The sequence below is a fragment of the Lampetra fluviatilis genome, chromosome 72 (genome assembly GCF_964198595.1).
Source record: "Lampetra fluviatilis chromosome 72, kcLamFluv1.1, whole genome shotgun sequence".
NCBI lineage: Eukaryota > Metazoa > Chordata > Hyperoartia > Petromyzontiformes > Petromyzontidae > Lampetra > Lampetra fluviatilis.
Window position 1 is genome coordinate 860,181 of NC_136346.1, and position 21,233 is coordinate 881,413.

A 21,233-nucleotide genomic window follows, 5' to 3' on the forward strand; every position below is an offset into this window, starting at 1 on the left:
ATGTCTGACCCCTCCCCCCATTTATGGACGGCCCCTAATCAGTTCCACACGGAGTCGGGCTTTATATCACCCCCTAATGCAGGTGGTGATTTGTTTTTTTGTTGGGTTAGATGGCAACTGGCTGCCGCCTGATGGTGCCGGTCGTAATTGGTGGCGAAACGTCGTACTCGGATTGTAAATGTTGTGGATTTTCTCTCCAACACAACCGGTGTAGTGCTGTACTAGTATACTACACTATACACTAGTGCTGTACTAGTATACTACACTATACAATACACTATACACTAGTGCTGTACTAGTATACTACAATATACACTACACTGTACACTAGTGCTGTACTAGTATACTACACTATACACTAGTGCTGTACTAGTATACTACACTATACACTAGTGCTGTACTAGTATACTACACTATACACTACACTATACACTAGTGCTGTACTAGTATACTACACTATACACTACACTATACACTAGTGCTGTACTAATATACTACACTATACACTACACTATACACGACACTATACACTATTGCTGTACTAGTATACTACACACTACACTATACACTAGTGCTGTACTAATATACTACACTATACACTACACTATACACTACACTATACACTACACTATACACTAGTTCTGTACTAGTATACTACACTATACACTAGTGCTGTACTAATATACTACACTATACACTACACGATACACTAATACTGTACTAGTACACTACACTATACACGAGTGCTGTACTAGTATACTACACTAGACACTACACTATACACTAGTGCTGTACTAGTATACTACACTATACACTCGTGCAGGAGGGGGTAGGCTGGGTAGAGGCCATGTGCCCAGTCTTGTACCGCATCTTGCCATTGCTGTGCAGATTCCGGGGCTCCCCCCCCCCTCGGATATGCAGATTCTAGGGCCACAGGGGCCGCTGCTATTCACGTTCCAGGGTCTCTCCCACCCCCAGCCCCCACTCATCCACCGCTCCACGCTCCCTCGCTCCGTCTCCTCCACGGAGGTCCCACGCGTTCCGAGTCCACCACCACCTCCTCCACCACCACCACCTCCTCCACCACCACCACCACCTCAACCACCACCACCTCCACCACTACCTCCACCACCACCTCCTGCTCCACCCCCACCACCTCCACCACCTCCACCACCAGCACCTACCACCACCACCTCAACCACCACCTCCACCACCACCTCCAGCACCTACCACCACCAACACCTCCACCAGCACCTCCACCACCACCTCCTCTACCCCCACCACCTCTTCCACCACTTCCACCTCCACCACCACCTCCTCCACCACCTCCACCCCCTCCCCCACCACCTCCACCCCCTCCACCGTCACCACCTCCACCACCTCCACCCCCACCTCCACCACCAGCACCTACCACCACCACCTCCACTACCTCCACCACCAACACCACCTCCACAAACACTTCCACCACCACCTCCACCACCACCTCAACCACCACCTCCACCATCTCCACCACTACCTCCACCAACACCTCCACCACCACCTCCACCCCCACCTCCACCACCTCCACTCCCACCACTCTCACCACCTCCACCTCCTCCACTACTTGTGTCAGTCTCTGGTTCTCTTTCGTGAGTCTGTGGGTCTCCGTGCGAGTTTATGTGTCTCAGTGTGTCTGTGGGTCTTCGTGTGAGTCTGTGAGTCTCCGTATGAGTCTGTGGGTCTCTGTCTGAGTCTTTGGATCTCCGTGTGAGTCTACGTGTCTCCGTGTGAGTCTTTGGATCTCTTGCGTGAGACTTTGGGTCTCCGTGTGAGTCTCCAGTTATCTTGCGTGAGTCTGTGAGTCTTCGTGTCAATCTCCGGATCTCTGGCGTGAATCTGTGGGTCTCTGTGTGAGTCTCTAGTTCTCTTGCATGAGTCTTTGGGTCTCCGTGTGAGTCTCCGGATCTCTTGCGTGAATCTGGCGGTCTCTGTGTGAGTCTCTAGTTCTCTTGCGTGAGTCTGTGGGTCTCCGCGTCAGTCTTTGGATCTCCGTGTGAGTCTGTGGGTCTCCGTGTCGGAGGTCGGGCGATTGCCTCGCCGTTTGGTGCCATCTCGAGTGTCATGCCCGCAGGTGACGTGACGGAGCAACGGAGGCCGCAGGAGGAGATCCTCCTGGCCGTGAGATGTCGCGTCGTAGAGGGATTGATGAGCCACGGAGACACCCTGGCGCTGCCGCCGCTACCGGTGAGTAAACCTCTAGGTGGACCCAGCCTGGCACTAGCGGCCGTGGTGGTGGCGGTGACGTCCCAGGCCACCCTAACGATGCCTGCTGCTGCATATTTGGTGTCCGCGTCTCTTTCTCTCACTCTTCGCTTGGTGAAATGTTAACTGCATCGCCTGCTATGCAGGATGTCGTGGGTTCGATCCCAACCGCGACGCTATTACGATAGATAGGGGATTGTCAGGGTCGGGATCGAAGTCACGACCTCCTGCACACCGGGCGAGGTAGTTAACATCTCACCACCGTGGGTCGCTTGGGGACAGGAGACGTGGAGGAGGAGGAGGTGGAGTCCCCTTCTCTACCCGTGGAGCTGCTCGTGAAGCGAGAGGAAGAGGAGGCGGAGGAGGGCGACGAGGGGAAGCCGTCAGCACCCCCCGAGCACGACGCGGCGGCCAGCGCCGGGCGCCCACTGCTCGTCAAAGAGGAGGAGAGCGGCTGGACACGGCGGTGCGGGGGGGCGAGGGCGGTGGTCGTGGGCACGGCCTCGGCGTGGGGCGGCAGCTGTGGGCACGGCGGCGGTGGTGGTGGTGGCGCTCCGGCGACGATGGACGGAGACCGCCGCAGCGACGGTTCGCCCCCGCCGGGCCGGCGTGGGCGACGCCCGGCGGCGGAGGTGGCGGAGATCGAGGTGGTCCTGGAGGAGGAGGACGGTAATGGTGGTGGGGGGAGGTGGGAGGGGTGCGGTCTCAGTGGGGGCCCCGTGCTGGCTAGGCGATGTTGACTACCTTGCCTGATACGCAGGAGGTCGTGGGTTCGATCCCGACCCTGACGACACCTGCTGCTGGCTATTTGGAGTCTGCGTCTCTCTTTCTCTCTCTTCCCGTAGTCGTGTGGAGTTTTTCCCTCCACATTTAGAATCATGTAGTGTATAGTAGTGCATAGTGGCGTATAGTAATGTATAGTATAGTGTATAATAGTGTAGTGTATAGTGTAGTGTATAAAGCATCTGAAACTGGTGGGCGACGATGCGGTGACCAGAGTTTTTGGTCGACAGCCGGCCAAAAGCCGCCCCGCCGCTGCTGCTGACCACCAGAGTTCGTGTGACGTTGTTGTTGTCGTCGGTGATTGTTGTTGTTGTGGTGGTGGTGGTGGTTGTTGGTTTTGCCGTTTAGGAACACGCCGAGCGACGGTTCCCGGTGCGGCAACGGAGGCGTCGCCACCAGACGCGGCGACGGTCGGCATCCCCAACGCCCCCAACGGTCAGTTCCACCGTTGGACATCACAGCGAGGTCCACAGCACCACCTCCACACCACCGCCATCACCGCCACCACCGCCATCACACCACCACCACACCACCACCGCCACCACCACAACTACCACCACCAAATCACCGCCACCACCACCACCCCCGCCCACCAACACCGTTACGGCAGCAACCTTCACACAGCTCACTCTTACTGCTGACTCCTCCCCCTACTCCCCCCCTACCCCCTTCCTCCTCCTCCCCCCTCCCTCCTCCCTACCTCCTCTTCCTTTCCCCTCCCTCTCCTCCCTCTCCTCCCTCCATCTCCTCCTTCTCCTCCCTCCATCTCCCTCCCTCCCTCCCCTCCCTCTCCTTAACCCCCCTTCCACCTCCATCCTCTCCCCTCCATCCTCCTCACCCCTCCTGTCTAAATAGAGATTTAAATCTTGACTTAAAGCTTTCGTGACGGCACGAATTCACATTCTTTGGGCCTTTTGGTAAAGTCACGTAGATAGGTTCAAAGAAAATAACTAAAAAATACGAACAATCTACTTTTATACATTTTTTGTTCATTTATTTTTAAACCTATCTACATGACTTTACCGATAGACCCAGATAATTTAAATAGAGATTCTAATGATTTCCTCTCTCTCTCTCTGCAGGATCGCACCAATCGGGCATCCAGTGGGCTCGCGAGGCGATCCTGCTCCTCATCGACACGTACCGCCGCCACCGGGGGGACTTCGAGTCGCCCCTGGTGAAGAAAGTGGACGTCTGGAGACGGATCTCCAGCGTCATGGCCGCAAGCGGCTACACCTACAACCCTGACCAGTGCGATAAGAAGATGCGGGCGCTAAAGTTCAGGCACGGTTATTACGGCGCCGGGCAGTGCTCGTCACTGCCCATATACTCAACACTGCACCATAGACTCAGCACTGCACCATAGACTCAGCACTGCCCATATACTCAACACTGCCCATATACTCAACACTGCACCATAGACTCAGCACTGCCCATATACTCAACACTGCCCCATAGACTCAACACTGCCCCATAGACTCAGCACTGCCCATATACTCAACACTGCCCATACACTCAGCACTGCACCATAGACTCAACACTGCCCTATAGACTTAGCACTGCCCATACACTCAGCACTGCCCATAGACTCAACACTGCCCATAGACTCAGCACTGCCCATATACTCAGCACTGCCCATAGACTCAACACTGCCCATAGACTCAACACTGCCCTATAGACTTAGCACTGCCCATACACTCAGCACTGCCCATAGACTCAACACTGCCCATAGACTCAGCACTGCCCATAGACTCAACACTGCCCATAGACTTAGCACTGCCCATACACTCAGCACTGCCCATAGACTCAACACTGCCCATAGACTCAACACTGCCCATAGACTCAACACTGCATCATAGACTCAACACTGCCCATATACTGAACACTGCCCATAGACTCAGCACTGCCCATATACTCAACACTGCACCATAGACTCAGCACTGCCCATATACTCAACACTGCCCATAGACTCAGCACTGCACCATAGACTCACCACTGCCCATAGACTCAACACTGCACCATAGACTCAGCACTGCCCATATACTCAACACTGCCCATAGACTCAGCACTGCACCATAGACTCACCACTGCCCATAGACTCAACACTGCACCATAGACTCACCACTGCACCATCGACTCAACACTGCACCATAAACTCAACAATGTCCATAGACTCAACACTGCAGTATATATTCAACACTGCACCTTAGACTCAACACTGCACCATCCTCTCTCTTCTTTCTCCACGATCGCGAGCACAGCGTCGCGTCACGCGGTTGACGTTTGCCACTCTGAACCAGCACCGTCGCCGTCAGTGAGGCACCGCGCGGACAACATTCCCCCCGCCCCGACCCACCCCACGGTCCAGGTACAAGACGATCCGGGACAATGTGGGCAAGGCGACGGCACGCGGCCGCTCTTCCTGGGAGTTCTTCGACCTCGTGCGGGACCTCGTGGGTTCAGCGCCTCACCGCGGTGGTGGGGTGGCAGCGGCGGCAGCGGCGGCAGCGGTGGCGGTGACCTCGGCGCCACCGCCCAAAGCACGCAAAGGTCGGTGACTTAGTTTATTTATTTGTTGTTATTATAATTTTATTATCATCGTTCGATTTATTCTTTTGCCTCTTTTTTTCTCTCTCTTTTTCTTTCTTTTTGTTCTCCCCGCCACAGATTTTGTCTTTTGACTCTGGGGCGCCCGAATGACATGGGGGGTGGGGGGGAGCGGGTGGGGGGGGGGTCGGGGGGGGGGGTTTACATGACATCTGAACCACCCCTGTACAGGGACTCCTTCACTTACGAACGAGTTAGGTTCCTGAGATTTGTTCGTAAATCGATTCGTTCGGAGGTCCAACTTGACTCTTTTTTATTCCAAACGTGTTGTACCATACATCATATACTGCGACACTACATTACATACTACAACACTACATTATATACTACTACACTATAGTATATACTACTATATACAATATAATATACTCCACTACATTATATACTATATACTATTATATACTGCTACACTACATTATAGGAACCCCTCTACTTACGAACGTGGAAGGTTCCAGAGATCTGTTCGTAAGTCGTGAGAATTATTTTATTGTTTTATTTTTATTATTTTATTATTTCCCTTCTACGTGACTTTACCGAAAGAACCAAGAAGATTATTATACTCTTTGGTTCTTTCGGTAAAGTGATTTCTTTTACTTTATACCTACGTGACTTTACCGAGAGAACCAATGCTGTATGGATTCCTGCAGTCACGTAAGCCTCAAATCATTATTATTATTATTTACTCATCGCCTCCCGTTCTTTAGTTCGCTCAGACGACGACGACGCCGCCGTGCCTCCCGGGAGCTCTGCGCCCAACGTCGCTGGGACGTCGCCTCTTCTTCCTCCTCCGCCTCCTCCTCCTCCGCCTCCTCCTCCTCCGCCTCCTCTTCCTCCACGTCCCGGCAACAACGTAGCGGCGGCGTCGCCATCATCATTCGACCGTCGGAGGAAACGGAAGAGAGGAGGTGGAGGAGGAGGAGCTGGGGAGCCGGTAGATGATGGACCCCCGCCAAGGTGGTTCCGGGAGTTTGCGAGGTCGCAGGACGAGGCGATGAGGGAGTTGATGAGCATCCAGCGGGAGGCGCTGAGGGTCGCCCGCGACAGGAACGACCTCCTCCGCTCGTTCACCGACCTGCTGAAGGAATCTCTGAAGAAGTAAACGAATAAATGTAATGTCTGTTGCCGCGGTTCTAACTTAACGATTAAACTCACCCATTTATGTTACCGGCTTGTAAGGCCCTCACTCTATGGGTCTGTGTGGCGAGTCTGTGGGTCTCTGTGTGCTGAGTCTATGGGTCTCTGTGTGTTGAGTCTATGGGTCTCTGTGTGCTGAGTCTATGGGCCTCTGTGTGTTGAGTCTATGGGTCTCTGTGTAAATGAGTCTATGGGTCTGCATAATGAGTCTATGGGTCTCTGTGTGATGAGGCTATAGGTCTCTGTGTGTTGAGTCTATGGGTCTCTGTGTGCTGAGTCTATGGGCCTCTGTGTGTTGAGTCTATGGGTCTCTATGTAAATGAGTCTATGGGTCTGCATAATGAGTCTATGGGTCTCTGTGTGATGAGGCTATAGGTCTCTGTGTGTTGAGTCTATGGGTCTCTGTGTGCTGAGTCTATGGGCCTCTGTGTGTTGAGTCTATGGGTCTCTATGTAAATGAGTCTATGGGTCTGCATAATGAGTCTATGGGTCTCTGTGTGATGAGGCTATAGGTCTCTGTGTGTTGAGTCTATGGGTCTCTGTGTGCTGAGTCTATGGGCCTCTGTGTGTTGAGTCTATGGGTCTCTATGTAAATGAGTCTATGGGTCTGCATAATGAGTCTATGGGTCTCTGTGTGATGAGGCTATAGGTCTCTGTGTACTGAGTCTATGGGTCTCTGTGTGGTGAGTCTATGGGTCTCTGTGTGGTGAGTCTATGGGTCTCTGTGTGATGAGTCTATGGGTATCTGTGTGATGAGTCTATGGGTCTCTGTATAAATGAGTCTATGGGTATCTGTGTAATGACTCTATGGGTCTCTGTGATTAGGCTATAGCCTAAAACTAAATAATGTTTATGTTACCAAGTGTGAAGTCCCAGCATCTCACGTCAGAAAATGAGGTTTACCGCAGCCTTCGCTCGGAGGTTCGGAGAGCCGTGAGGCGCTGCAAGGATGGGTGGTGGTCGCGGGTTACTGAGGAGATGGAATCTGCCTCAATGGCCCGCGATCACAAATCACTCTTTAATTTCTTCAAAAAAGTTGCGCCACCCCTATCACCATCATTAGGGGAAAGACCAGTGATCCAATCTCCAACCCCCAGGAACAGGTTTGCAGATTTGCTGAGCATTTCTGTGAAGTCCTGGGGGAGGGAAAATTGCTCAGTCTGGAATAGATCATGGGGCAAAGTCTGGAAGACCCTGCTGAGGCTGCAGTGCCTCAAATATTGGAAGAGGAAGTCACCCCCTGTGAGTGGCTGGCTGAGGTGCCATCTGTTGAGGAAGTACTGAAGGCGATCCAGAGTCTGAGACCAGGAAAGGCACCGGGCAGAGATGATATCTCAAGCGAAATGCTGATGGAGGGTGGCGTTTGTACAAAGACTGCTTTATATGACATCATTATAAGTCTGGACCACTGGACAGGTTTCGCAGGATTGGAAGGATGCCCTGGACCGCGCATACTGTAACAACTACAGGGGCATCTCACTCCTCAGTGTGCCGGGAAAGGTCCTGGCAAAGAATTATTCCACGCGATTTGGACGACTTTTCACCCCCCCCCCCCGTCACACGGCGTCACAAAAAGTCAGACCCCCCCTCAAATATGACATCACAAAGCTCTGCCCCCCCCCCAAACCATATTTCCATTTTGAAAATAAAACATGCTTCAAATCGCTTTAAACTATTGTCATTGTAGTGTGTATTTAATGTGGCGCTGCACTCTGATGTAGGAGAAAACATTTATTAAAAAGTCTATTTAATTAAGTAAAACGTATTGTCTATATTTATTTAAAGTTGCGCATTTTGATGTGACGTCACATGTCTCAACCCCCCCCCTCTCGTCACACATAGTCACAAATGTCTGACCCCCCCTCCCCTAGGTGCGTGACGTCATTTATGGACGGCCCCTAACCCTAAAAAACCTGTATTGTGGATATTGGTCGTGAAAGCCTCCGACGTGTTAAAATGTCGCCTTGCGAGTCTTTCTCGAAACACTTTCATGCACTTGGACAATGTGGTGGACCGTAGGTTGGTGCAACGTCTCAGATAACCGTGCCGATTCCATTCAGAAGATACTTCACGAGGAATCCCGATGAGCTATAAAGCTCTTTAATTTCAGATGTCCAGTAGAGGCCACACGGGGCCGTCAGAACGTTACAGGAACAACAACCCACAGAACTCACAAACACGATATGAGTGCAAAGTACAAGACAGGTAAACACACAATCACCTAGACAGACAGACAACAACCGCCATTCGTCACTAAGTGGTGGTGACGTCACCACGACGCTTGTGCCAGACCATGTGCACCTTGAGGCCACGTGAAGTGTCGAACGCCCGCTGGCAGGTCACGGGGCAGACCCAGCAGGTGCCACGGGTCTACTGACTGAGATGACTGGCTGATTGCACCACCTGTGCCCCCTACTGTGCCAACTTGCTGTGCTTTAGCCACCCAGCGCTCCGCTCGTTGTTGTGAGCGTCGCTCCTCCGCCCTCCGTTGTTGTTGGAGGGCAGGTAAACACAATCACACAGACAAAGACACACAATCACCTAGACACACAGATATAACAATAAACCATACCCCATCCATATCAAGCAAAGCCCTACTGAGGGTGTGAACTGTTTGTTCAGAAGCGATGTGGCCATCACAAATGATCATCATCATCATCACGTGGACATTTATAGCAGCAGGGGCCGGCCATAAATGACGTCACGCGATTTTGGACGATTTTTGATCACCCCCCGCCTCGTCACACGGCATCACAAAAAGTCAAACCCCCCCCCCCCCTCAAATATGACGACACAAAGCTCTGCCCCCCCCCCCCCCAAAAAAAAAACCATGCTTCAAATCGCTTTAAACTATTGTCATTGTAGTGCGTATTTAATGTGGCGCTGCACGCTGATGTTGTAGGAGTGTTATAACAATTCTATATTTATTTAAAGTTGCGCATTTTTACGTGACGTCACATTTCTCAAACCCCCCCCCCTCGTCACACATCGTCACAAATGTCTGACCCCACCCCCCCTAGGTGCGTGACGTCATTTATGGACGGCCCCTAAAAACGATAGTCCCGTAAAAGTGTTGACATTTTTTTGAAGCACCCTGTATTATAGGAGCCATGTTTGTTTGCAAGTTTTGCCACAAGTGCCGAGTGTGGTTAACGCAAACCTGATGCCTTGCAAGGGGTGTCCATTTTGAGTTTGACCATCTGAACACAACTCCTGTTTTATTGCCAGAAAGGGGGTAATGAAGCCTATTCCCATTGTCTCATCGCTAGTGGAAAGTCAAGGTTCAGGACGTCTCAAATAAACTCAAAGCCCTCGCGCGGCGTCGGGAGCTCTTCTTTCCGAATCTTCGTCGTTGTCGTCTGCACCCAGACATCCCCTTCCTTGTCCCTCCGCCCCTCGGATCTCCGGAGCCTCAATCTACCTCGGGGCTCTCGGTTTTTGGTTCGAGCGAAGCCCCGGGTTTTAAACGGCCCACGCTCTGGGCCCAAGGCCCGTAGTGGTTCAGACACTTGACGTGAAAGTCGAGGTTCGAAAGCTCCGCAAAGCTCCTCCCGCACACGAAGCACTTGTGCGGCTTCTCCGCGCTGTGCGTCCTCGCGTGCTTGTCGCGAGCCGATGGGTTGACGAAATCCTTGGCGCACGTCGGGCACTTATACGGACTCCTGCCCGCGTGCGTCATCTTGTGAATCTTGAGCGCCGACAGATGGGCGAAGTCCTTCCCGCACGCGTCGCACCTGTGCGAATCTCCCGCGTGGGTCCTCGTGTGAGCGTTGAACGCCGACAACTGCGCAAAGTCCTTGCCGCACGCGGCGCACGTGAACGGCTTGCACCCCGTGTGGCTCATCATGTGGTACCGGAGGGACTTGGCGACGACGAATCCCCTCCCGCACACGGGGCAACGGAGGGGCTTCTCGTCCGCGTGGACCTTGGCGTGGACCCTGAGGTCCGAGAGCTGCGCGAAGGCCTCGCCGCACAGCGAGCACCGGTGCGTCCTCTCGCCAGCGTGGACCCTGACATGGGCCCTCAGCGACGACGGGTCGGCGAAGGTCCGGCCGCACGGTGGGCAGGCGCGAGCCCCGCCGCCGCCGCCGTCGCCGTGGCTCGCCATGTGCCTCTTGAGGGAGAAGGAAAGGACGAAGCCCCTCGCGCACTGCGGGCACCTGAACGGCTTCTCGCCGCCGTGCACCACCGCGTGGCTGGCGAGGGTCGACGCCTTCCGGAAGGTCTTGCCGCACGCGGGGCACACGACGGGCCCCTGCCCGGCGTGCGTCGCCTTCGCGTGGGCCTTGAGGGACGACGGGTGCAGGAAGGCCCTACCGCACACGTCGCACCGGTGAGTCTTCTCGCCCGCGTGAGCCCTTGCGTGGGCGTTGAAGGCGGAGCGCTGCGCGAAGGCCTTGCCGCACACGGGGCACCGGTGCGGCTTCTCCCCGGTGTGGCCCATCATGTGGTACCGGAGAGACTTCGCCACCACGAACCCCTTTCCGCAAACGGCGCAGCGCAGCGGCTTGTCGTCCGCGTGGACTTTCGCGTGCCCCCTGAGGTCCGACAATTCGGCGAAAGTCTCTCCGCACAGGGAGCACCTGTGTGACTTCTTATTATTCCCCTCCTTGCCGTGGGTTTTCCGGCGATTCCTCAGCTTGCCGTGACCCCTTTCACCCTCCAGGACCACCTCGATCTCCGCCACTTGCCGTGAAGTCGGAGGGCCTCTGCACGAGATCGCTTTCTCTCCCGGCCTGTCGCTGGAAGCGGCATCCTGTAGGTCCTCCTCCTCCCCCTCCTCCCTCTCCTCCTGCGATGGCTCCTCCTTGATGCGAATATCCTCTCCGTCGGAATGAAGATCGACCTCCTCATCAAATAGCTCATCCCCTGCCTTGTTAAGCTCATCTCCCGCAGTCCGCAGGGCTTCTTGAACTCGCTCGTCGCATCCATGACCTTAGCGGTAAAACGACAGCACAGCGGGTCCTCGGTTTAACGCACTCGTAGTAGTAGTGGCGGTAGTGGTGGTAGTAGTAGTGGCAGTAGTAGCAGTAGGAGTAGTGGTAGTGGCAGTAGTAGTAGTGGTATTGGTGGTAGTAGTGGCGGTAGTACTAGTGGTCATAGTAGTGGTGATAGCAGTGGTAGTAGTGGTATTAGTAGTGGTGATGGTAGTATTGGTAGTAGTGGTGTGGATGGGGATCTTTCAATGCGGACAATTTTTACGGTCGCAAACCTTCGCCAGGTCAGAGTAGATCACTCACCACCACCGTCACCACCACTGTCACCACCACCACTATCATCACCACCGCCATCAGAGTCAGCTCTCTCCACCTTGACGGGTGGCCACGTCTCAGCGCCCATCTCCTCCTCCTTCACCTCCACCTCCTCCTTCACCTCCAACTCCTCCTTCACCTCCTGCTCCATCTCCTTCACCTCCTCCTCCTCTCGCTTCATGAGTGGCTCCACGCGCAGAGAAGGGGACTCCACAACCTCCTCCTCCTGCTACACCTCCACCTCCACGTCTCCTGTCCCAAGAGGAACCCAGCGCGGTGAGAGACTCAAGACGCTGACGCTGCTGCCGCTCTCCATGGGTGTGTGAGTAGCTAAGTGAGTGTGCAGCTGAGTGGGTGGGTGAGTGAGTCGGTGGGTGAGTGGGTGTCTAAGTGTGTGAGTGGGTGGGTGTGTGAGTAGCTGAGTGAGTGGGTGGATGAGTGGCTGAGTGGCTAGGTGGGTGAGTGGGTGGGTGGGTGAGTGAGTGGGTGTCTAAGTGTGTGAGTAGCTAAGTGGGTGGGTGAGTGGCTGAGTGGGTGGCTGAATGTGTGAGTGGCTGAGTGGGTGGGTAGGTGGGTGAGTGATTGAGTGGCTGAGTGTAGTGGTCAGCGCTACGAACCTGGCGCCCCAGTTCGATTCCCGCTCACGGCCAACACCGATGACGATAATTTGAACCGGTCCTGTCGCCTCCCCTAGGTCGACTCAGCCGTAAATGAGTACCTGGTGCGGTGCGTAAACATCGCCACTGGAGAGACAAAGGCGGCCGGGCGTGTGGGTGGGTCCACAATGGCCAACTGGGACGGTGAGGAGCAGCGCGAATCTCGAGATGGGAGTCAAAGTGAGACAGAGACAGAGTGAGTCAGACGTAGCCACTCAGCCATAGCCCCCGCGTATGGCGGATGGGGTGGAGTCGAGGGCGTGAGAGGCGGTAGATGCACGGCCAAGACGAAGCACTCCAAGTAGACTCCAGATGGCACGCAGCGAATGCCCCTACTTACAAACAAGTTTGGTTTGCAGGAGGTCTGTCTGTAAGTCGATGTGTTCGTAAGTCCCAACTTCACTCCTGTCGATTATACTATACTACATTATATACTACACTACATTATATACTACACCACATCATATACTACTACACTACATTATACACTACTATACTACATTATATACAAACGAGTTGGGTTTGCAGGAGGCTCTGTCTGTTCGTAAGTCCCAACTTTATTCCTGTCAACTGCAAATGTATTGAACGGCATGTACGGTACTACTATACATGAAACACTACTATACTAAATTATACACTACTACATTACTATATACTACACTGTATTATAAAACTACACTACATTATATAGTACTTGCTACTGGTTCTTCACGTTCTGTAGATGTAGATACCACTGGTTCTTCACGTTATGCAGATGTAGATGCCACTGGTTCTTCACGTTCTGCAGATGTAGATGCCACTGCTTCTTCACGTTCTGCAGATGTAGATGCCACTGGTTCTTCACGTTATGCAGATGTAGATGCCACTGGTTCTTCACGTTGTGTAGATAAAAATGCCACTGGTTCTTCACGTTCTGTAGATGTAGATGCCACTGGTTCTTCACCTTCTGCAGATGTAGATGCCACTGGTTCTTCACGTTCTGTAGATGTAGATGCCACCACCGCCATCTATTGCGAGGCGGATGAACTTACGACTCTCAATCCCAACAGGCTGCAGCTGGACAAACGGGACCTGGTTTGTTCATATGTCAGAGAGTCCGTAAGTCGAATGTAGAGGAGTCCCCTATATATACTTTTTCTAAGTAGCTACAATTCAAAGATTACCCCAGGGCATCTTAGGGGACTTGAGAGAAAAGGAGGTTGAGGAGGGTGGACTGCTTCATATACGGAGGCAGTTTTTAATCTATGGTGCAGTGCTGAGCCTATGGTGCAGTGCTGAGCCTATGGGCAGTGTTGAGTCTATGGGCAGTGTTGAGTCTATAGTGCAGTGTTGAGTCTATGAGGCAGTGTTGAGTCTATGGTGCAGTGCTGAGCCTATGGTGCAGTGCCGAGTCTATGGTGCAGTGCTGAGTCTATGGTGAATTGATGAGTCTATGGTGCAGTGCTGAATCTATGGGCAGTGCTGAGTCTGTGGTGCAGTTGTAATGGGTTCCGGAGACACTTTGTAAATGCAACTTCTTTATTACAATACACCTTTCCAACAGTCCTTATACACTGTTACAGCCTAGGGACACAGCCTACTTCTAGCGTGCCTAACACTGGCTACGCTCTCGGGTCCTCCGACTACAATTACCCTAGGGGAGGCTACCTGACCCGACCCAGCCAAGGTGCGGGTCTAGACTCTGGCTTCCTCGGACCTCGCCCTTACAAGGGTCCCAGAGTCCCACCACTGGCCCGCACAGCGTCCCGGCCTTTACAAGTACAAGCGGGGCGAGGGGGTCCAGGGTCCTAAGCTGGCTGGTCTTGGGTCTTCAGTGGCGACTGGTCCCGATCGGCTGGGGAGCGGCCCTTTTATCCCCATTGCCCATCGAGGGATGGGGTTGCGTGGGATCGCAGATCCCCTGCAGCCCCCCGTTGGTGGCGCCAAGGGGCTCAGCTGTCTGGGAACCTGAGGCCCTGGCGCCGATGGCTTAGCTGCCTAGGATCCTGAGCCCCCAGCAGCCCCCCCCCCCCTCTTGGACTGGCACAGTGGCCCCTCCCCTGGGGGTCCGAGGTACCTGCAGATGGGCCCTGTCCACCACTGCCGGTAAGTGTGGCCCATCTACGGCACTACACAGTGTCTATGGTGCAGTGCTGAGTCTATGGGGCAGTGTTGAGTCTATGGTGCAGTGTTGAGTCTATGGTGCAGTGTTGAGTCTATGGGGCAGTGTTGAGTCTATGGTGCAGTGTTGAGTCTATGCTGCAGTGTTGAGTCTATGGTGCAGTGTTGAGTCTATGGTGCAGTGCTGCGCATTCGAAACGCGTCGCTCTGACGATTCATCTCGTGGGTCAGCAACGCTTGCACGCACATCCAGACAAGAAGGGAGCATTCGCCAACCCGCCATTCGGAGCAATGCGCATTTATTTGATCGGCGAGCAACAAAAAAACCATCACGCAAACTCCGGTCATGCTCGCAGGAGCAGAATTGGCAGCGGCTTTTGGGCGGCCATCGAACGAAGACGGCAGTCGACGCATCGCGTGGCGCTTTCAGATGCGCTGCTTCTGCGGCCGTCTGGAACGCTCTTCCTTCCAATGTTAGGAAGCCACTGGAGCTAAGCTACGCACTTTTGAATCATCTAGATTGACGAACTAATTTGTTTAGAACTGCTTGTTGTTGTGTTTAGGTTGTTGTCCCCCCCCCCCCCTTACCTCTGCTTAGCGTGGTTGGCTACGCACGAAGCGAAAGAAGTTCAACATACATACAAAGCAACTAAACTAATTTAAAATTGTTTTCATCGCTTGGTGAGCACTGCATGAATAGTTTAGTGCTGCAGTAAATGCCGCATGCCGGTCCTGAACCACCAGTACTTACTTCTTTAATTCTCTACATTTAACAAACAATTTTGAATTTTTGTTACTTAACAAAATACTTCCCGTTTGGTGTGTTGGGTCGACGCAGGGTAGCAACATAACAACAAAGGTGGGTCCGTGGGTGTCCGTACTACGCTGAACGCCGAACCAAACCGCAGTGTATCCCCCCCCAATGTAACGGCCTTCCAAGTTTTCGGATGATCGTGGATTTGCCGATCGCGGTTCAGATTTTCAATAAAACGTAGCACCCCCGCCGTGGTGGGCGAGGGTTCGCTGTACCGCTTCCCTTTCACCCGCACTCGGTTCAAGCAGAAAATACCCCCACCGCCGCACCTCCGGTTCGCTACATACGGTGGTGTGCGAAAGAAGTTCAACGTACACACACAAGCGTACGTAACAATTCAACCGCAATGCAGTTGCCGGTTCCTACTTCCTTGCTGATTTAAAAGTTCCTGACTCTTTGCCATTCGTGCTGCGCATTGTCCGTGGTGCGTTCTGGGTTGGGCTACCGTGTGCCCACCCGCTCCACACCACCGCGATTTCGTTTTGGCGCGCCATGTTGGAAAAAAAAATTGGAAAGCATCTACCGCTGTTAAGTGAGGGAGCAGACCTGCGTGGTGGAATTCGGCCTCTTGAAAGTGGAACTGGGGTTCCATTTAACACGTAGCAGCAGGAGGCTTTCGCGATCAATGTTATCCATGATCGAGGTTTTTGGGTTTAGATCGCGTAAATGTGTCGTTAAACCCACCAGGGGGGGGGGGGTTAACCCCTTTACCTAATTGGCTGTGGCGGGTGGTGGCGGGTTTAATGACACATTTATATTTACACGCTCCAACCCAAAAACCTATATGATGGGATTCCATTGATGCGAGCAGGTTTCCCAGATGACTCAAAGGTATACTTGATAAATAAACACCGTAGTGGGATGAATAGGTGGTAAGAATGTGCATGGGAACACGATTAAATCTGCAGCTTCCCAATGTCAGCAACGGGCGATAGCAGCCAAGCCTCCAGTGGCCGTCAAGCCAAGGAGTTTAAAGCGACGCCTCTGAACCTTAAACGGCACGCGCTCGGCTTCAAGACTCGTAGTGATTAAGACACTTGATGTGAAAGTTCAGGTTCGAAAGGTCCGCAAAGTTCCTCCCGCACACAAAGCACTTGTACGGCTTCTGCACGTTGTGCGTCTTCGTGTGCTTGTCGCGGGCCGACGGGCTCACGAAGCCCTTCTCGCAGATCGGGCACTGGTGCGGCTTCTCGCCCGTGTGGGTCATCATGTGGATCTTCAGCGCCGAAAGGTGTACGAACTCCTTCTCGCACAGGGCGCACCTGTGTGACTTCCTGTCCGAGTGGGTCATCAGGTGACTCTTGAGGGTCGAAAAATGCGTGAAGGTCTTCGCGCACAGGTCGCACTTGTGCGGCTTCTCGCCCGTGTGGGTCTTCATGTGGACGTTGAGCGTGGATATCTGCTTGAAGTCCTTCCCGCACACGGAGCACTTGTGCGGCTTCTCTCCCGTGTGGCTCATCATATGATTCTTAAGTGACTTCGACTCGATGAAGCCCTTGCCGCACGCGGGGCACCGGTGGGGCTTCTCACCCGTGTGGATCTTAGTGTGGCTCCTGAGGTTGGAGAGGTGCGCGAATGTCTTCCCGCACGTCGCGCACTCGTGCGGCTTCTCGCCCGTGTGGATCAGAAGATGGCTCTTGAGGGTCGACGAGTCCGTGAAGGTCTTCCCGCACACCGAGCACATGTACGGCTTCTCGTCCGTGTGCTTCATCATGTGCCTCTTGAGGGCAAACGACTGGATGAATCCCTTTTCGCACAGCGAGCACCGATACGGCTTCTCCCCCGTGTGGATCATCGCGTGGCTCTTGAGGGCCGACGACTTTCGGAAACCCTTCCCGCACACGGAGCACTCAAGGGGCCGCTCTCCGGTGTGCGTCATCGTGTGGCTCTTGAGGCGCGACAGGCAGGAGAATCCCTTGCCGCACAGGGTGCACCGGTGGGACTTCTTCTCATCGTGGGCCTTCTGGTCGATCGTCGAACACTTCCGACTCCGGCTGTCCTCCAGGACCACCTCAATCTCGGCCACGTCCGACGAAATCACCCCGTCTCTCCGTGAGCTCCGTGGCCCTCTCCGAAGCCTCCCTTTGGAACTGCTGGCCTCAAAGGCTTCCTCCTCATCGTGGTTGTCATCATCCCCCTCGTCGGAATGAAGGTCTCGCTCATCGGATTGAAGATCCTCATCCTCACTGCTAAGGTCCTCTCCTTCGGAGTCTTCTTCTTTCAAACGAATGTCGGATTCTTCTTGACCTAGGAGGCGAAACGTTAAGAGTTGAGCCTCAGTGCGAAGTCATACACGGGACAACGTCAGCTCGTGATGCATATGCAGCAAAGCGGGAATGCTAAAAAATGGACAAGCAAGCTAATGTTCAGATGATTTTTTAATTAGTAGTATTTAGAGTATTACAACCGACAAAGGATTTAAAATCATGAAGTAGATGGGGGACAGTCGAGTCTCATCACCGTAATCTTACCAGGAGACAAAGCCACTTACTATCATCAGTGTCTTCACTCTTAACTTTCACCCGTGGCCACGTCTCATTCCTCGGCTTTTCTTGACCCGCTTTCCCGTCACGTGGCTCCACCGGCAAAGAGGCTGCCATCTCATCTGCCCAAAGTGAGAGCACAGCAGAACTACTGGACATCTGTGAACACTACTGGATACTAATCTTGATTTGAAGCTTTCGTGACTGCAGGAATCCATACTCTATAGTTCTTTCGGTAAAATCACGTAGGTAGAAAAATAATAGATCACGACGTTTCGATCGCAACACAAGCAATCCTCATCAGGTGGGACAACCACAGCAAGAAAAAACTGCTGAAGTAGGCGAGAGATCTGCCGTAGCACAAGGATATCTGTGACACTGCTGAACATCCGTGAACACTATTGGACATCCGTGAACACGACTGGACATCCGTGAACACTACTGGACATCCATGAACACTACTGGACATCCGTGAACACTACTGGACACCACTTTTACTCCCCCTCTAAGGCCGGAAGACTTCTTCACAATTGATGGCTAATCGACTGATGGAAGCTGCTGGCTGTTGTTGTAATCAGCAACGAAACGTCACCAGCTACTCGAATGCGTAAATGTTGCCGCGGGTTTAACTCTCCAAACAGGTAACAACACACCTGGTTTAGTGCTGAACTCAATAACTAATCGGCCACGTGTTGTTTCGGTGACACAACCCCCCCCCCCCTCACTGATTGGCCATGTCGGGTGGTGGTGGTGATGTTGGCAGTGGTGGCGGGTTTAAGGACATAACGTTTATATCCACGCGATCTAACCTAAACAACAAAACGCCCAAACCATTATTATGGATATTGGTCGCAAAAGCCCACAACTACCACTACGACTACTACTACGCGTTAAACTCACTCAATGCTAATGCCGCCTGCTCGCCCCGCAACTTTGCAGCCTGAAGGGAAAAGTGCGGGGAAGAAATCGCTCACCGGCGGCGGCATGAACATCCCCGCGCTGAGCATTTCCTCCAAGGGACGGCGTCTCACGGCCAGGGTCCCCTCCAACGTCTCGCCCGACGGGCGACTGCCCCTCCTCGGACGACGGAGCCTCGGACATGCCCTCGTCACTGACCGTGATGCAGAACGTGAAGAACCAGTGGCATCTACATCTGCAGAACACGAAGAAGCAGTGGCATATACATCTGCAGAACGTGAAGAACCAGTGGGATCTACATCTGCAGAACGTGAAGAAGCAGTGGGATCTACATCTGCAGAACGTGAAGAACCAGTGGGATCTACATCTGCAGAACGTGAAGAACCAATGGTAAATACATCTACAGAACGTGAAGAACCAGTGGCATCTACATCTGTAGAACGTGAAGAACCAGTGGCATCTACATCTGCAGAACATGAAGAACCAGTGGTATCTACATCTACAGAACATGAAGAACTAGTGGCATCTACATCTACAGAACACGAAGAACCAGTGGCATCTACAGAACATGAAGAACCAGTGGCATCTACATCTGTAGAACGTGAAGAACCAGTGGCATCTACATATGCAGGACATGAAGAACCAGTGGTATCTACATCTACAGAACATGAAGAACCAGTGGCATCTACATCTACAGAACATGAAGAACCAGTGGCATCTACAGAACATGAAGAACCAGTGGCATCTACATCTGTAGAGCGTGAAGAACCAGTGGCATCTACATCTGCAGGACATGAAGAACCAGTGATATCTACATCTACAGAACATGAAGAACCAGTGGCATCTACATCTACAGAACCTGAAGAACCAGTAGTATCTACATCTGCAGAATGTGAAGAACCAGTGGCATCTACGTCTGCAGAATGTGAAGAACCAGTGGCATCTACATTTGCAGAACATGAAGAACCAGTGACATCTACACCTGCAGAACACGAATAAGCAGTGGCATCTACATCTACAAAACGTGAAGAACCAGTGGCATCTACATCTACAGAACATTAAGAACCAGTGGCATCTACATCTACAGAACATGGAGAACCAGTGGCATCTATATATATAAAACGTGAAGAACCAGTGGCATCTACATCTACAGAACGTGAAGAACCAGTGGCATCTACATCTACAGAACGTGAAGAACCAGTGGCATCTACATCTACAGAACGTGAAGAACCAGTGGCATCTACATCTACAGAACATGAAGAACCAGTGGCATCTACATCTGCAGAACATTTCCCAACTTTTAGAGCCATTTCCCGTGTTTAGTGCACGCGCAGTACAACCCGTTTGTACTTACGACCAGACAGACCACAGACAACACAACTCGTTTGTAAGTCGAGGCAGTTCCTACAAGGTCATTGCACACACAGAGAGAGAGAGAGTCATTTGGCTGCAGGAATAGGAGGGAGGCATGGGAGCAGATGAATAGGAGATGCAGGAATAGAAGGGACAGGATTATGAATAGCAGGGGGGACAGGAAGAATAGGAGCAACAGGAATAGGTGGGAGAAGAGGATGAAGAGGAATAGGAGGAGCAGGAGGCTAACGATGAGAAGCAGGAATAGGAGGAAGAGGAGAACGCGGCTCGCACCCGAGGAGGAGGTGGAGGAGGCTCCTCGTTCTGCCCCCACACCGAGCGGTTGTGGTGGGGGGGGCGGTGGTGGTGGGGGGATGAGTGTGGGGGGTGAGTGTGGGGTGGGTGAGTGTGGGAGGGATGACTGTGGGGGGGTGAGTGTGGGCGGTGAGTGTGGGGGGGGTGAGTGTGGGTGGGTGAGTGTGGGGGGGGGTGAGTGTGGGAGGGGTGAGTGTGGGGGGGTGAGTGTGGGGGGGGGGTGTGGGCGGTGAGTGTGTGGGGGGGGTGAGTGGGGGGTGAGTGTGTGGGGGGGAGCAGCAGCAGAGAGGCGAGATACCGCAGGAGACGCTTCACTTGCTGAGCGGCAGTGGCCGTGGTGGTGCAGCTCTCACCGCTCCAAGCCGGTTGGAGGAAGAGGGGGCGGAGTCACGGGTGGGGAGGGGCGGTACCACAAAATTGAGGGCGGGGCTAGAGATAAATGGCCTCCTTATCTAAGGATGTGAGTGGTCGAGGGCCTTGGAGTGGGCGGTGCCACTTATAGAAGGGGCGGGGCATCTGATAGGAGGGGCGTGGTTACAGAAATGGGGGAGGGGGTTCAGGAGGTGAGGGGTCTGAG

At 53.2% G+C, this 21,233-nt stretch overlaps 3 protein-coding genes across 6 annotated transcripts; 1 reads left to right on the forward strand and 2 right to left on the reverse strand.

Annotated features, from left to right (window-relative positions):
- Positions 1-37: 37 nt before the first annotated feature.
- LOC144953129 (uncharacterized) lies at positions 38-6,992 on the forward strand. Of its 3 annotated transcripts, none has more exons than XM_078883686.1 (7): positions 38-82; positions 2,111-2,223; positions 2,524-2,910; positions 3,373-3,459; positions 4,107-4,308; positions 5,393-5,574; positions 6,336-6,992. In XM_078883686.1, the coding sequence occupies exons 2-7, from the start codon at positions 2,163-2,165 to the stop codon at positions 6,728-6,730; spliced, it is 1,314 nt and encodes a 437-aa protein (XP_078739812.1). In that variant the 5' UTR covers positions 38-82; positions 2,111-2,162; the 3' UTR covers positions 6,731-6,992. The 3 variants fall into 3 exon arrangements, with proteins under 3 accessions (XP_078739812.1, XP_078739813.1, XP_078739811.1); XM_078883687.1 differs by lacking the exon at positions 38-82 and adding an exon at positions 113-174; XM_078883685.1 differs by lacking the exon at positions 38-82 and adding an exon at positions 692-1,029.
- Positions 6,993-9,596: 2,604 nt separating this feature from the next.
- Positions 9,597-12,906, reverse strand: LOC144953117 (uncharacterized). 2 transcript variants are annotated; one of them, XM_078883662.1, is made up of 3 exons: positions 12,635-12,906; positions 12,006-12,266; positions 9,597-11,700 (listed from the first exon to the last, which is right to left on the reverse strand). In XM_078883662.1, exons 2-3 carry the CDS (start codon positions 12,196-12,198, stop codon positions 10,178-10,180), a joined length of 1,716 nt encoding a protein of 571 aa, XP_078739788.1. In that variant the 5' UTR covers positions 12,199-12,266; positions 12,635-12,906; the 3' UTR covers positions 9,597-10,177. The 2 variants fall into 2 exon arrangements, with proteins under 2 accessions (XP_078739788.1, XP_078739787.1); XM_078883661.1 differs by having other exon boundaries at positions 12,006-12,269.
- Positions 12,907-15,061: 2,155 nt separating this feature from the next.
- Positions 15,062-20,664, reverse strand: LOC144953123 (uncharacterized). The gene is made up of 4 exons (XM_078883677.1): positions 20,636-20,664; positions 19,045-19,223; positions 18,079-18,192; positions 15,062-17,834 (listed from the first exon to the last, which is right to left on the reverse strand). The coding sequence occupies exons 2-4, from the start codon at positions 19,169-19,171 to the stop codon at positions 16,600-16,602; spliced, it is 1,476 nt and encodes a 491-aa protein (XP_078739803.1). The 5' UTR covers positions 19,172-19,223; positions 20,636-20,664; the 3' UTR covers positions 15,062-16,599.
- Positions 20,665-21,233: the final 569 nt, after the last annotated feature.